Here is a 15,372-nt window from a genome sequence, read left to right on the forward strand (position 1 = left end):
GCGACCAGTCATTCAGCCATTCTGCAGATTTGCATATTAGCCTTTTATTATATAGGATGTGTCTAAATAAAATCTAATATCTCTATTGAAAGGCTTGAAAACTATCTTTTTAGATGATTTCTTGAAATTTTTGTCCATGTTCCTTTGGCTTACCTAGCTAAATTTCTTTGACTGTCAGTCATATGTAGGAGTTTGTACTTGTCTTGCAATGCTTGTTTAGAAGTAATTAGGTGTTTTAGATATAGTGAATGTTTTCATTACACAGCTCACTCAAAATCGCATAGCTGTTGAGGGGGTAGAGCTTTGATTTGAAGCCAGGTCTTTGTGATATCAGCATTGATATATTAAATTGTCTGACCTTTAAAATGACACCTCTGCCATAGAGTAGTTCACCCAAAATGATGAGAAGGGAATGAGATTTTCCAGTCTTCAGGAAGCTGGGCTGAATGGACTGATAAAATGGCAAGTTGTTAACAAGTAAACATATTGAAGAATCATAGACATCTTGTTAGGTATTCAAGAAATTTTTGAATACTTGCTATAGATGCAAACATATGCAAATCACAAATTGAAATTTCCTATCCTAATGAGCTACAAAAATTAGTAATTTGTTATATACAGAGTCTATTACTATCACAGAATTGTGAAGTGGGTTTGTTTATTTGGACTATTGCATGTGAATGAAAAAATATTATCTAAAAGTTCAAAAATACATTCAGAATGCAGAATGAAAAACAAGTTTAAATCTGTTGTTTAAAAATATAGTTAGTGCTGTATTTTAACAATGACTTTTCTATTTCGATAGTATCCTGAGAATTCTCAAAATGTTATTATAGTCTCAGGAAGTAATTCTGTTAAAATACAGGGCTAATTACATTTTTAAATGACAACTATATACCCTTTTTTTTCTTTTTTTTGTGTTTTAAAACAGATTATTAACTTCTCACAGAAGTTTTCTAGATCATCTTTAAAGTGAAATTTTATACCTGTGATAGCATTTTCATTATCTTCAGTACTTCAAAAAATAGATAAGACAGTAAATCACATATCTTCATATACTCTCTCTTCATTGACTTCCCTTCAGCTTAGTAGCATTCTCAAGTTTCCCTCATACTACACCTTCTTTTGATCCTACTTATTCTTGAATTAGCCTCTCATCTTCCTTTTACATTTTATAGTTTAAATCTCTAAAAGAATCATCGATACTTGTTTTCTCTGTTTCCTAAATTACCTTTCACAGCTCAGCTTTTTCACAGTTCACAAAAAGGTCAACAATGATCCTCTAATTTCAAAATCCAATGGCCTATTTCCAATCCTGATTACTTGGCACTATTGATCCCCTCCCTCCTTAAAAATTTTTCTGCCTTTGGCTTTTCAGGCACCATTCTCTCCTTGTTCTTTAACTACCTTTAATTGCTCTTTATCTTCTTCATGTTGCTTCTCTTCTTCGGTATTTTGTTCTCTAAGTTCTATCCTTGGTCTTTTTTTATTATCATTTTTGTATATACATACATATGTATTATATACAGACATATACAGTATATTCATATACATATATATTTTATTTTCCTCATGAATGTTCTTGATTTTGTAGCTTTAACATCCACTATATTCTAGCGATTCCCCAGATTTATAAGTCCAGCTCACATCTCTCTCTATTCAAACCTACATGTCTAATGGCCTAACTAGATGTCTTGTAGACATCATAAAAATCAGATACAAAAAATAGCATTTCTAAGCCATGTGCCAATCTATACTAATAAAAGGATAATATGCTAATTAGATTGGGAGACCTTCCAGACGACCTTCCAGACGTCCTTCCAGACAAAGCTGCAGTGGCTGCCTGAGGTTCAGGCAAGCCGCAGATGGCGGCTATTGCTACCCAGGGTTGCCCCGAGGCTCAGGGAAGCCGGGGATGGTGGATGTGAGCTCAGGCAAGCCGCCGATGGTGGCTGCCCTGATGCCCAGGGCCAGCCTGAGGCTCAGGGAAGCCGGGGATGGCGGCTGGGAGCTCAGAAAAGCCAGGGGTGGTGGCTGCCCAGTCGCCTAGGGCCGGCCCAAGGCTCAGGCAAGCCAGGGATGGTGGCTGCAAGCTCAGGCAAGCCTGGGATGGCAGCTGCCCAGTCACTCAGGCAAGCTGCCAATGGCGGCTGCCCAGCGGCCTGAGGCTCAGTTAGGGGCCCATCTGGCTGGCAGGGGAGCAGTTAGGGAGCAATCAGGCCAGCAGGGGAGCTGTTAGGGGCATCAGGCTGGCAGGCAGAGGTGATTAGGGGTGATCAGGCAGGCAGGTAGGCAAGTGGTTAGGAGCCAGCTATCCCGGATTGTGAGAGGGGTGTCTGACTGCCAGTTTAGGCCCAATCCCAAGGGATCCCGGATTGGAGAGGGTGCAGGCTGGGCTGAGGGACACCCCTCCATGCACGAATTTTGTGCACCGAGCCCCTAGTGTTCTAAATATTTTACATATGTCACCTCATGTTTAAACCTCACAGAAATTCTATAAGAGGTAGTAGTAGTATTCCTATTTTATAGATGAGTAAACTGAGGCTCACAGAGGTTACATAACTTGCTCAAGGTCACAAAGTGAATAGGTAGCAAATCCCAGATTAGACACTAGGGTGTCTTGCTCCAGAGCACATGCTTTTATTTTTTTAAATTTAAATTCTTTATTGTTTAAACTGCAGGGGCCCTCAAACTACGGCCCGCGGGCCACATGCAGCCCGCCGAGGACATTTATCCAGCCCGCCAGGTGCCGCTGCCTGTCCTGCTTAGCAGCCGACTCATCCCGGGCCCACAGTGCGCATAGGAATTTGTTCATAGTTTTTTTTTTAAAGTATAGTCCGGCCCTCCAACGGTCTGAGGGACAGTGAACTGGCCCCCTGTTTAAAAAGTTTGAGGACCCCTGGTTTAAAGTATTACATAAGTTTCCTTTTTCCCCCAGTGACCTCTCCCCAGCCGCCCTCACCCCCCCGCACATGCCCTCCCCCCCCTCCCCTGTCTGTGTCCATTGGTTTTGCTCATATACATGCATACAAGTCATTTGGTTGATTTCTTGCCCCCTCACCCCTCCTTGATGCTTCTATGACTCTAGTTCTATTTTGGTTCCTCAGTTTTTGTTGTTCATTATATTCCACAAATGGGTGAGATCACGTGATATTTATCTTTCTCTGACTGGCTATTTCGCTTAGCATAATGCTCTCCAGTTCCATCCATGCTGTTGCAAATGGTAGAATTCCTTCTTTTTACAGCAGCGTAGTATTCCTTTGTGTAGATGTACCACAGTTTTCTAATCCACTCATCTGCTGATGGGCGCTTAGGCTGTTTCCAAATCTTAGTTTTCTCCGCATCCTCACCAGCACTTGTCATTTGTTGATTTGTTGATGATAGCCATTCTGACAGATGTGAGATGGTACTTTATTGTTGTTTTGATTTGCATCTCTCGGATGATTAGTGACTTGGAGCATGTTTTCATATGTCTCTCAGCCATCTGTATGTCTTCTTTCTAAAAGTGTCTATTTAGGTCCTATACCCATTTTTTATTGGATTAGAGCACATGCTCTTACATAACACAGTATCTCCTGAGCTCACTTTCTCTTCCCCTTAACCTGACTGCCCCCAAGTCTACTCTTTTTCCTGTCTTTCTCATTTTAGATTATAGAGTTATCATTATCTATCTAATCTCCAACTTTCCTCCAGACTTCATTATTCTTTGTCCTTGCATCTAATCCATTATCAAGTCTTAGATAACAGACTATGAATCCATCCCTGTCTCTCTACCCCCATTGATGTTTTCTTTTCCCACCAATATTATTTCAACAATTTTTTAAATTAGTACCCTATACTGATACATTCTTCTCACCATACAAATGTTCTGTACTATTGTCAGTTATCCTTAAAAATATAAATCCAGTTCTAACATAGCAGCATTCCTAGAAAGCTATGCTAATGACCATTTGCTACCTTGATAAACGTGAAGAGCCTACTCATGATGTATGACATCTATCATGTGGCCCCAGCTTTGAGCCTGTTACTATCCCCAATGTACCATAGTTTTAGTCATACTAAATCTGGTATTTCCCAACTATGCTGTAGTCTTTTAAATGCCCTCAAATATTTTATAATGCAGAACACTTACTTGAAATACCAACCCTTCCATACCCATATCCCTTTCCTCCTGCAAAGATTTAATGAGAGCACAAAGGCACATTTAGGTATATCCTGCATAAATCTAGGAAGGCTTCAGTGAGGAGGTGATGCTTTAATTAGGTCTTGAAGGATAAATAGGGACCAGTATTATGGTAGGATGGGAGACAGGAGAAGGAATTCCAGTAGGCAAAATTGAGGCCAGAATAGTCTGCCAGTCACTTCACAAAAGAAGACAGAGTGAAGTACTATCAACATACAGTTGAAACTGATTTCTGCACAGCCCAGTAGAAAGAGCTAGGGTACACTAAACATAATAGTTATTTGTGGAAAGAGAAAGCAGTATAGCTAGCCTCCAATGACGTATTATAAAAAAGGCAGTCTTTAAAGACTGCTATTACTCTGAAAGGTGCCATGTCTTAACGTTACTCAGGAGCTGTGAGCAGAAATGCGTTTAGCATGATTTAATACATTTTAAAAATGTTTTCTAACATGCCAAAAATAATCCTTTCTAATAAAGTGGGAATATGCTAATTGACCCCCATGCTGTGGCAAAGATGCTGGCACCCACAGCCAATAAGAAGGGAATATGCTAATTGACTGTCCCACCCTCAAATATGGCAGCACCCAGTCCCCTCAGTCCCGCCGGGGCAGCAGGCGTGTGACAAGGCTGGGCCAGCCCTGCGTGCCTGCCTCCAGAGTCGGAGTCCCCCAGTTCCCTCAGCCCCCCAGCCGCCCAGGGCCGGCCCGAGGCCCAGGCAAGCCTTGGATGGCGGCTGCCCAGCCACCCAGGGCTGCCCGAGGCTTGCGCTGCCGACAGTTGCAGCAGCAGAGGTGTGATGGGGCGTCGCTTTCCCCTGATTGCCAGGTCACCTCCTGCCCCTGAGGGCTCCCGGACTGTGAGAGGGGGCAGGCCGGGCTGAGGGACCCCCACTCCAGTGCATGAATTTTCATGCACCAGGCCTCTAGTAATAAAATATTTGTACATGTGGTCATTAGATATTTACACAAACACACAGCAGTAAATATACACTTCACTGATGTGTAATAGGTTCACTTATCCTGACTTTACCTGTTGGAGAGATTGATCAATTTTTGAGAGCCAAAAAAGAAGTTAAACCAAATAATCTGAGCAGCCTACAAAATTTCATCAAATCCATCAAGCCTTGTGATGACAAAGACCTTTTGGCCTTTAATCAGTGCCTGTTAACTCTTTCTATGGTGCCTCAGTGAGCCTAATGCTCTGCTTTATATCCACAGCAGACTAGCACAGCTTGGGAAGTTGGAAGAGGGTTTATTTCAGACAGGTGAACTAAAATGATCAAGATGTAACAACTGACAGACTAAAAGCAAGGGAGGAGGAGATAGAAACTTAAAGATTGGAACTAGAGTGCAAATATTATAACATTTGGCTTTATTTAGTGTCAGAGCAAATGACTCTAAACACCTCAATAACTCCTGAGGGTATTTCTGTGTTATAGCATAGCTCACTAACTCACATATTCAATCATGCCCCTGAGTTAGCAAGGAAATAATAAGTTATATTTAGGATATTTTGTTTAAGAATGTACCAGCCCTGACTAGGTGGCTTAGTTGGTTGGAGCATCGTCCTATACAACAAAAAAGGTGTGGGTTCAATTCCAAGTCAAGGCATATACCCAGGCTACAGGTTTGATTCCTGGTAAGGGCATGTATTGGAGGCAACAGAACAATGTTGCTCTCTCATATCAATGTCTCCCTCTCCCTCTCCTTCTCCCTCTCCCTCTCTCTCTCCCTCTCCCTCTCCCTCTCCCTCTTCCTCTCCCTCTCCCTCTCCCCTGCCTCCTCCCTCTCCCTCTCCCTCACCCCCGCCCCCTCCCCCTCCCTCTCCCCCGCCCCCCTCCCCCTCCCTCTCCCTCTCCCTCCAAAATCAATAAACATATCCTCAGGTGAGGATTAAAAATGTGGCAGTTATATAATTTGTTTTTAAAAGAGTTTTATGCAAAAAACACATGATGCTTAAATGGACAAACCATCCAATACATGTATTGGTCCTCTGTAGCTTGATTCTTTCCACAGTAGTTCTCATGTGTTGAGATTTCACTCTCAGCATACTTGTAAATTAGCTATTAGTGTACTCATACCATCACATAAGAGGAAGTAGCTTTGCATAAATCATTTATCATGTGTCAGTGGAGGTACATTTATAATAAAACATGACACAGCAGCATATGAATAAGGAGAACATTTGGGAAAAATAATACATATATTAAATATTGTGTTGAATGAATGCCTGATATTACTTAAGAAACTTGTTCTACTTATTGACAGTTGTATATTATGTAAGAGTAGAATTAGTACAATGGGGGGATTGTGTCAGATGTTTGTACAATGCAGTCACTTTTCAAGTTACGCTATTGGCTTCTCCAGTACCATTTGACACTACCTGTATTTCATCACTCCTTTTTCATAGCTCTCTTCTCCCTCGACTTCTATGATAACTAAGCTCTCCTAGGTTTTCTTTTACCGTATGTTGCATTTAAAATCTTCGCTCTCTATGCTTGGTTTTTAAACGTACTGATTCCTAGAGCTTGGTCCTAAGTCCTTGGTTCCTTTGCTTTGCTCATTCTTATGACTTTAACTGACACTTCTATGTGATGGATCTCTTTATTCCAAATTCCTCCTGTCACAGAACCTTATGTGCAGCTGCCTGTTGACTGCATTTCAAATTCAATATTGTCCTTAACTGTACATACCTTCCTTTTCTTCATCCTTCCTCCTCAAATCTCCTCTCTAACCTTAACATGCATTTCTCTTGTGTTTCCAACCCTGGTTAACCTTAGCATAATCCACCAAGTAGCATAAACCAGAAATGTAATAATCATCTTCAAATCTACTCCTATTTTGTCCACCATTTCCTCAATCACCAAATCCTACTAGTCCTACTTCCTTGGTGTTGTACTTCCCTTCCTTGGTATTGTTGACCTCTTCCTCTACCCCTGCTGCCATTTCTTTTCTTCAGGGCAATATTTTATGCACTATTTTATCATTTGCCCAGACTCTTAAATATCATTTAGCCCTCATTCTTGCCCCTTTTCAATCATCTTCCACAAGGTTATACTTCTGAAGTGCAGTTCTCATGATATCACTCCTTAAGACTAGGATTAAAGTCTAGTCCTTGACCAAACAAACTATTTCATTGTCTGACTGTTGCTTTCTCTCTAGCCTCATATTCCACTACTCATTTTTGGTTTAGTCCAGGTGTGGGGAACATCTGGCCCACAGGCTGTATAAGGCCCATGAAATCATTTGGTCTGGCCCTGCCAAGGCATTAGGGGTGAGTTAATTAAATGTTTGACCAAATATAGCAGGTTCACTTTTAAGTTGATAATTTTATATGGCTGGTGAATGATGTTGTAAATATCCAAATGGCCCTTGGCAGAAAAAAGAAAAAAGGTTCCCCACCCTTGGTCTAATCATACTGTGCTCAATTTCCTGAATATTTCTTGCTGTTTTGTACCTTTACCTCCATACCTTTCTACATGGTTTTGTCCTGCCTGTAATCCTTCTCCATTTCTTGACTTAATTAACTTGCTCTGTACATTTGTATCTTTCTTGGTTGGTACTTATTTCGATTTAAACCATCTTTTTTTCCTAACTCCTGCTGGGCTAGGATAAAGAAAGACCTTGTTAATGTCTACAGAGTACTTAATAAGGTCAAATGTGTGACAGTGTCAATAAAATTTTAAAAGCATAATTTGTCACAGCTAATGGCAATATGGATACTCTGTCTGAGAATGCCCTGGAGTTGGCAATTATTGTACTCCATAGCTCTATGAATTGTGGTCAAGCTGCTAGATGTTTGTATAGTTTTCAGAGCTGAAAAGTTAAAATAAATAATAAGTTCTAGCATTTTCCCAGTAATTTTGTGAAGATTCTTCATGTTTAAATATTTCCCCTCTCTATGGCTTAGGTAAGAAATTAAAGGAATAGAGAATATTAAGATGGCTTTTATTCTCCACATTTTTACAATATAAATATTTCTCTAAAAGAGCATTGCTCTAGCGGATTGTATTGTAAAGTGACACGGTAGTATGACTATTTATCATATGTTATTTGTAACTATTTAGATTATCTATTAGAATTTGATAAACAGTAAACAGTACATTTTGTAAGCCATTGCTGTTAACCTGTTTAATTACTGAATTCATTATCTTTTACTTATTTATACTATAGTCAATAAATGCAACTTCTTTTTTATTTAGTTATATATTTGTAATAAAATATACTCTTAATGCTATTAAAGTATTTAATAGCATTGCAACATTTATCTTATTAAATTTGAAGTTATTTTGTAATTGATACATTCATTAATTTCATTAACTTTTACTATATTTATCATCTCCTGATCTAAATACTTTTTTTGTATAAAGTTACAATTCCAAGAATCATTAAGTTGTTTCTTATGGAAATGCTCTCTTTACTTGTAGGGTAGTAATACAAGCCATTAAGCTCGAATTTCTTCTGGCAAAAACAATCCTAGCAGATGGCAACTTTTCTCTCTATTAATTTTGGATTGGACATATACTTTGGCTTGTTCAGTAATGTCATATTTGTAACATAACAAGGATCATTCAAGCAAATACAATAATGTAGTGATGGTCATGTAGAATATGTAGACTTATATCACACAAATAAACAATGTAGCCATGGTCATGTAGAACATGCAGTCTCATAACTATGAAGATGTCAACATTTTCTTATTGTAAATAGGAGGGTTATATAATCTGTTAAGGCATAAGCTTAATTTATCTGATAGGTCTTTTAAAAAGTAATGCTACTTATATTGCAGCTATTTAGTCAATTGTATAAGTGTTTTCATTTGACATTTAAGCACTTGTAGGAATTAGACTATATTGTTCAATTTTTATTTAGATATCTAACAATGTTAGAAACAACCCCAGTCATCACCTTTAAAGCATGCAACTTTTGATTTTTGAACCTGGATATGTGGTAAATGGGCTAATCTCCCAAAGAAACATCTTAAATGCATGATATATAAATATACAAATAAAAACAGTATACCTTTTTAAAAAAATTGATCTTAGAGGGAGGGAGGGAGATATATATATATATATATATATATATATATATATATATAGAGAGAGAGAGAGAGAGAGAGAGAGAGAGAGAGAGAGAGAGAGAGAAACCTGCCGAGTGCTCCCGGAGTAGGGATTGCACCCACAACCTGAGTACGTGCCCTGACCGGGAATCTAGCCCACCACCTTTTGGTGTACCAGACAACACACCAACCAACTGAGCCACACCGGCCAGGGCACAATATACCTTTTAATCTTTTCTTTCTACTTGAAAAAATAATTATCATAATAATAAGTCTGGACAAGTGAAATCAAAATACATTTGAAATATGTATTTTTGCTATTTTTATATGATTTTTGTGATACAATAAAACTTCATTGCTACAAGCAGGCAGCTCGCCACATTAGAACTGTGGGCTGCGGCTGGCCTATAGTCTGTATTTTGCCAACCCCTAGTTTCTATGCTTATTTCATCTTGGCAGCCTCAGGAGATTGGTTCTCCCTCTGAGAAGGAAAGATGGCTTGAGAATTAGAGGAGTTACCTGGTCAGTTTGTCGTCCCTGTGGGACATCCAGAAGCTGATATATTCAGGGACAGCTAGATTTATACGTGGGGAATCAAAGAGGGGAGAAGACAGACGTCAGTCTGCCACTCAGAAGAGTCCCCAGGGTCTTGGGTATACTATGCAGATAGAGGAGAGCCCATACTAACTGCTGATTTACTAGAGGCCTGTTGGACCTTCCCCTGGCTGCCGGCACCGGTTTTCCTCTGGCACCTAGGACCCAGGCCTTCGCTCTGGCCGCCACCTTCCATCTTCGCTCTGGCTGGAGTCTTCTCTGCTCCGGCCAGAGCGCTGCTCCTGTAGCCCCTTCCGCCCCCCACCCTCCCCCTCATATCAGGCATCCCGCCCTCCCTCCCTGCTGCTCTGCACCTGCATATGCAAATTAACCCACCATCTTTGTTGGGTTAATTTGCATACTCCTGATTGGCTGGTGGGTGTCATGGAGGTATGGTCAGTTTGCATATTTCTCTTTTATTAGTGTAGATAGGTGTTCCCTTCTATATATACTTGGCATCTTTACTAAATCTGGTATTTTCCCGGAGTCCCCTTGCAGTCAGCTCTTAGAGCACTCACTCCACCACCCACTGAATACTTTAAAAAATAATTGATTTAAATGTGTGGTCTTCACTTAAAGTATTAGCCAGTTGCCTTAGACTCGAGCAGCATTTTTTAAAAATGCTATTCAGGAATAATGTATGGAATACCGGCAATTAGCATTTTGTTGATTCCCTTTTAGCTTGCAATTACCAGAAAATAATTCCCCTTTTATAGTAGAGAGCCTCAATATCAGAAGGTAAGAAAAGCAAAACCCATTTTCCAGTGTCAGTATAATTAATGAATCACCTTCACTGGAAAAGAAGCCCTTATATTTACTTTATCATGCATGCACATTAGTATTGGTATCACAGTACCTTCTAGTTGATCTTAATTCATTTTTATACATAACAAATTAATTCATATTAATCATATATTTTAATACTCCAAATTTTGTGCAAATCCATTCCAATAATAGAATAGAGAGAGTATAAATCAGTATAATTATTTCTCTAAGTTATCACTGTTGCCTGTTTAATATTATGGCACTTTTATAACTTTTTTGATTTATTTTGGAAAAGTGTTTATAACCATATAGGATTGAGGCTAGTTCACCTGAGGATACCTGGATATGCAAGATACATTTCACGAGCTTTTTAAAGTGCTTTCTATGCATACTTTTGGAACTTTGAGTTTCTCAAGCGAGAGTTTAATATTTATTCATATTGTTCAGCAAAGCTTAGAAGTACTTGACCATCCATATCTTCATTAGAATTATTCTGCACATGAGAAATTTTATTCATTTTGTTGCTTATACTTTAAAATCATAATCATTCTTAAATTTTTATAAATATTTGCATTTTCTTATTTTTATATGTATGTATGCCTTTAGTAAATGGAAAAATAATGGTCTGAATGCATTAATTATTTCTTTAATTAAAAACATTAAAATAAGGTTTGCTTTCTAATTGCAGGTGGCTTGCATGCAGTTTATAAATGCCCTTGTCACTTTTCCTTATGAGCTTGATTTTCGAATACATTTAAGGAATGAATTCCTCCGTTCTGGACTAAAGACAATATTACCAGTAAGTTGAGTGTACACATTTATTATGCTGATGAACTTTAACATTTTTCATTTTTAGACTTGCAACAGGGTAAGTAATTGTGCCTTGCTATTTTTTTCTTGTAAAGCCTTAAACCTTTTGCAAGCTTTTTTAATTGCAGTAATATCAGTCTTTATATGCAGCTGACAATTCAGAATGTACCTGGTGCTGTGTCCAGAAGTACTGTTTTTTTCCTTTCTGAAGTCGAAAGGGAACTTCTTGTCTTTGGATGTAAATACTGAGAACATAAAAGACTACTTTTTTAAAAATTTTTTTTGCAGTTTCCATTTTCATTTAAACATTTTTGCTTTTTTTCTTTGATAACTTACATTGATTTCATTTCTATTCAACATAAGTATGCATAGAATTTTGATTAGTATATTCTGGACACATTACCTAAGTGTGGTATTCTTATTACAGGGCCATATGAATTTTTAAAGAAAAAACAATTTTATGTGAACATTTGCTCTAATTATAATACTGTTCAAAACATTTTTGAAATAACTTTATAGGCTTGATCTCAGATTAATAAGCAGGCCTATTCTTTGAATACAAATGCAACAATTATGACTTTATATTTTATTTAATATGTTAATTGAAGCACGATTTTTTTCCAGACCATAGTATTTTTAAAGGAGACAAATAAAATCTCACTAGTCTCTTCATTTAAGCTACTCAGGTCACACCTGAGAAGCAAGAAGTAAAAAAAAAAAAAAAAGAACGGAGGAAAGAAAAAAACAAATGTCAATGAGCATGTATATAAGACTTAGGGTACACTAGAAATACCAAAATAAGGGGCGTTTCCTGGTGAGGAACAAGAATGGAGTATGCATTAACCGCTTGTGTTGTGACAGTCTTAACTGAAAGTAGTTGAAACACATCATCATAAAATGGACGATTGGGTCTATTGAAACCAGTTTTCATCAGGCGTATGATTGGCTCTATTTTAGAAATTTCTATGTCACTTTCACATTGAATGGTTCTTTAACCCCTGAATTTAAAGACCAAGGAATTGGTTGTAGTTAATTAAAGCAACATTTTAAGTGACCCGTAGAGAGGTTTCAACACACAGTTAACATAGATAGGCACATTATATAACTAATTCTAGTGTGTACAACACATTTATTCTTGTTTTGTCACCAATCTGTCTTCATGAAAAGTCTTTGGCCTTCAGTAGCTAGAGATAATGTTATAGTCTTGATTTTAGTTTGCTTTTGAGTTGCCTACTCACTGGTTTTCATGCTTGTCCTCTCTGAGTTAGTCCTCTGGTTCTGGGAGAGGAATAATGCTTGTGGGCACTTATTAGCTTGGGGCTCCTTAACATCCTCTGCTCATTTACTAATATGCTGTGTTTTCTGCCTTAGTTGTTATTACCCTTCCATCTTTTATTCCCCTGTGTCTATTTATAATTGAACAACCATTTTTGCCTTATATTATTGAATGGCTGGTTAAGAAAACTGTGGCTCTCAATTTATTTAAATCCTCATTTTTTTCAGAAAGAGTATGTACCGTAGCTCTTGCACTTACCTTTTGCACTTTTGTCTGGGTGTCTTAATTTCTGCTGGGTTCGGTGGTCTCGTGGTAGGTTCTTTTTTTTATTACACTGACAACTAAGATTTTGCATCAGTGTTTCTAAGCTACACTTTCCCATTGGCCCTATAGCCATATAAAAAGCCTCTTGTGGCACCATGTGCTTCTTAATATATGTATTCTTAAAATATTCCTCCAGTTACATTTTTCTTTAAGTATCACACCTCTTTAATATGTCCTGCTTCTCAGGTCTCGGTGATTCTAAAGCAGGAGAAATGTGGAGAGTGTCATGTTTCTGTTTCCTAAAGTTTTGGAATAGAACCTACAAGGATTCTCAATTTTCTTTTCATCCCTAAAACAATGGAGTGAAATATGGCCAAATATGGCTCTGGTTCTCAGCCACAACCTTGGTCATGTTCCCCTAAGAAGAGACTATCAAGATCTTATTGAGGGTGGGGAAGAGATGTTTGGTTTAAAGAAAAATTATTCCCAGGTATTTCTGACGTAGGAGATAAGAACCTGAATTCAGGCAGACCCCCTGAGATTAGAGATTCTAGAATATAGCAGCCAATTAGACATGGCCATGGCTAACATTAGTAGTTGGTATATGGATAAAAAATTATTACTATCTGGAATCATTAAGTGATGGTGAAGAATAGTTCTTAGTACTTCATTAGCACCTGAGACCACCATAATGTTATAATAGAGTAAAACGTTTTTTCATATAATTATCAGACTCCTCAAGGACAATTATTTTAATATAATCTGTAAAAACTTAATTTCAAAATTCACCCATCTCTATGGATAAATTACAGTGTTTAAAGGGGGTTTATATTTCATTTATATGGAAATTCACTTTTCATAAATTTGCTATAGTAATTTGGGATAAATGAATCACTATAAAGTGATTTTTAAAATGGTATTTGCTCTATAGTTAACTTACATTGATTTCTTGTGAAGTCCCCATTGACCTTTTATTTTAACGTAGGAAAATATTAGGTAAATCAGATATGAGAAGGAACATGAAAATAAGTTGTGTCTGTAGATAGCAGGCATTCTTAATCTCTTTTAAAAGACTGACAATCCCTTCCTTATTCTTCTGAAGAATCCTTATTCTTTTGCATTCCAGTATTTAAATATATTTTTATTGATTTCAGAAAGGAAGGGAGAGTGAGAGAGAGAGAGAGAGAAACAGCAATGGTTAGAGAGAATCATTGATTGGCTGCCTCCTGTGTGCCCCACACTGGGGACGGAGCGCACAACCCAGGCTTGTGCCCTGACCAGGAATGAACTGATACCTCCTGGTTCATAGGTTGACACTCAACCACTGAGCCATACCGACTGGGCAGAAGTATACTATATTATAGAGAATTATATGTTTCAAATAATCTGCCTAAAATGGTCCATATCTATACACCAGTCTGTTTAAAAAATAACTGAAACATGTTTACAATATTTCACACAATTAGTAATAGTGTAATTCAGTAATTTTATAATATTCTACATTTAAAATTTTTTTTAAAATTTAATTTATTGAGGGACACTGGTTAACAAAATTATACAGGTTTCATGTGTATAATTCTACAACACATCATCTGACATTCTACATTTTTAAACACAAAACTTTAGTTATGCATTTTCATTGACTTTTATAGGATATTTGTCACAATTGTGATATGTAAAAATATTATTAATTTATTAAGTGATTATTTTTATCAAGTATTTATGGATATACTGGTATCTTTCATAAGGTTGGATATTTGACTGAAAGAAAGTTATATACAGGGTATCCCAAAAATATGTATGCACACTTTGAATGATTATAAAGTCAGTGTTTATTAACATATAGTTCATTTTCAAAATTTAAAAGAATCTACAGAAATGAATAGTATTTTGTCAATGCATGTTTTCAAACTAATGACCATTCTGGTCCAGGCACTGCTGATAAATAACAGGAAGCAATGGAATCGCAAACATCAAGAATCATTTCATTCTGTATTTGTTGATTATTGCTGGTTTTGTTCCGTAAACTTTGTCTTTTATGTATCCCTATAAAAAAAGTCTAATGTCACTTTTTGATAAATTTTCTTTGTTCAAAGCTTAGACTGGCTTCACCCATTATATTAAATCAGTTAAACCTAAAAGGAGTAAAAATTAAGTGAGTTATCAGCTATTAAAATATGCATATATTTTTTGGAGACACTGTGTGTGTGTGTGTGTGTGTGTGTGTGTGTATGAATATTTATTTTAATGGGACATTATTAATAAACAATATATAAGATATTACATTTGTACATGTTCATATTTGTATATTGTGCTGTATATGTTCACGTACTATATATATTATATAAATAATGTGTTCTAATTTAAAACTAAATTAAATTATTTCACTAGTTATTTTTACTGAAAATATTTTTATCTTATT

At 37.2% G+C, this 15,372-nt stretch overlaps 1 protein-coding gene across 1 annotated transcript in view; it reads left to right on the forward strand.

Moving 5' to 3' along the window:
- Positions 1 to 15,372, forward strand: part of DIAPH2 (diaphanous related formin 2) — a 1,007,470-nt gene that overhangs the window by 262,397 nt on the left and 729,701 nt on the right. The window contains exon 10 of the mRNA XM_080653027.1: positions 11,289 to 11,399. Within this exon, the coding sequence (XP_080509153.1) occupies positions 11,289 to 11,399 (111 nt within the window). The remainder of the gene's footprint in view (positions 1 to 11,288; positions 11,400 to 15,372) is intronic.

Source organism: Plecotus auritus (assembly GCF_963455305.1).
Source record: "Plecotus auritus genome assembly, chromosome: X".
In the NCBI taxonomy this organism is placed as follows: domain Eukaryota; kingdom Metazoa; phylum Chordata; class Mammalia; order Chiroptera; family Vespertilionidae; genus Plecotus; species Plecotus auritus.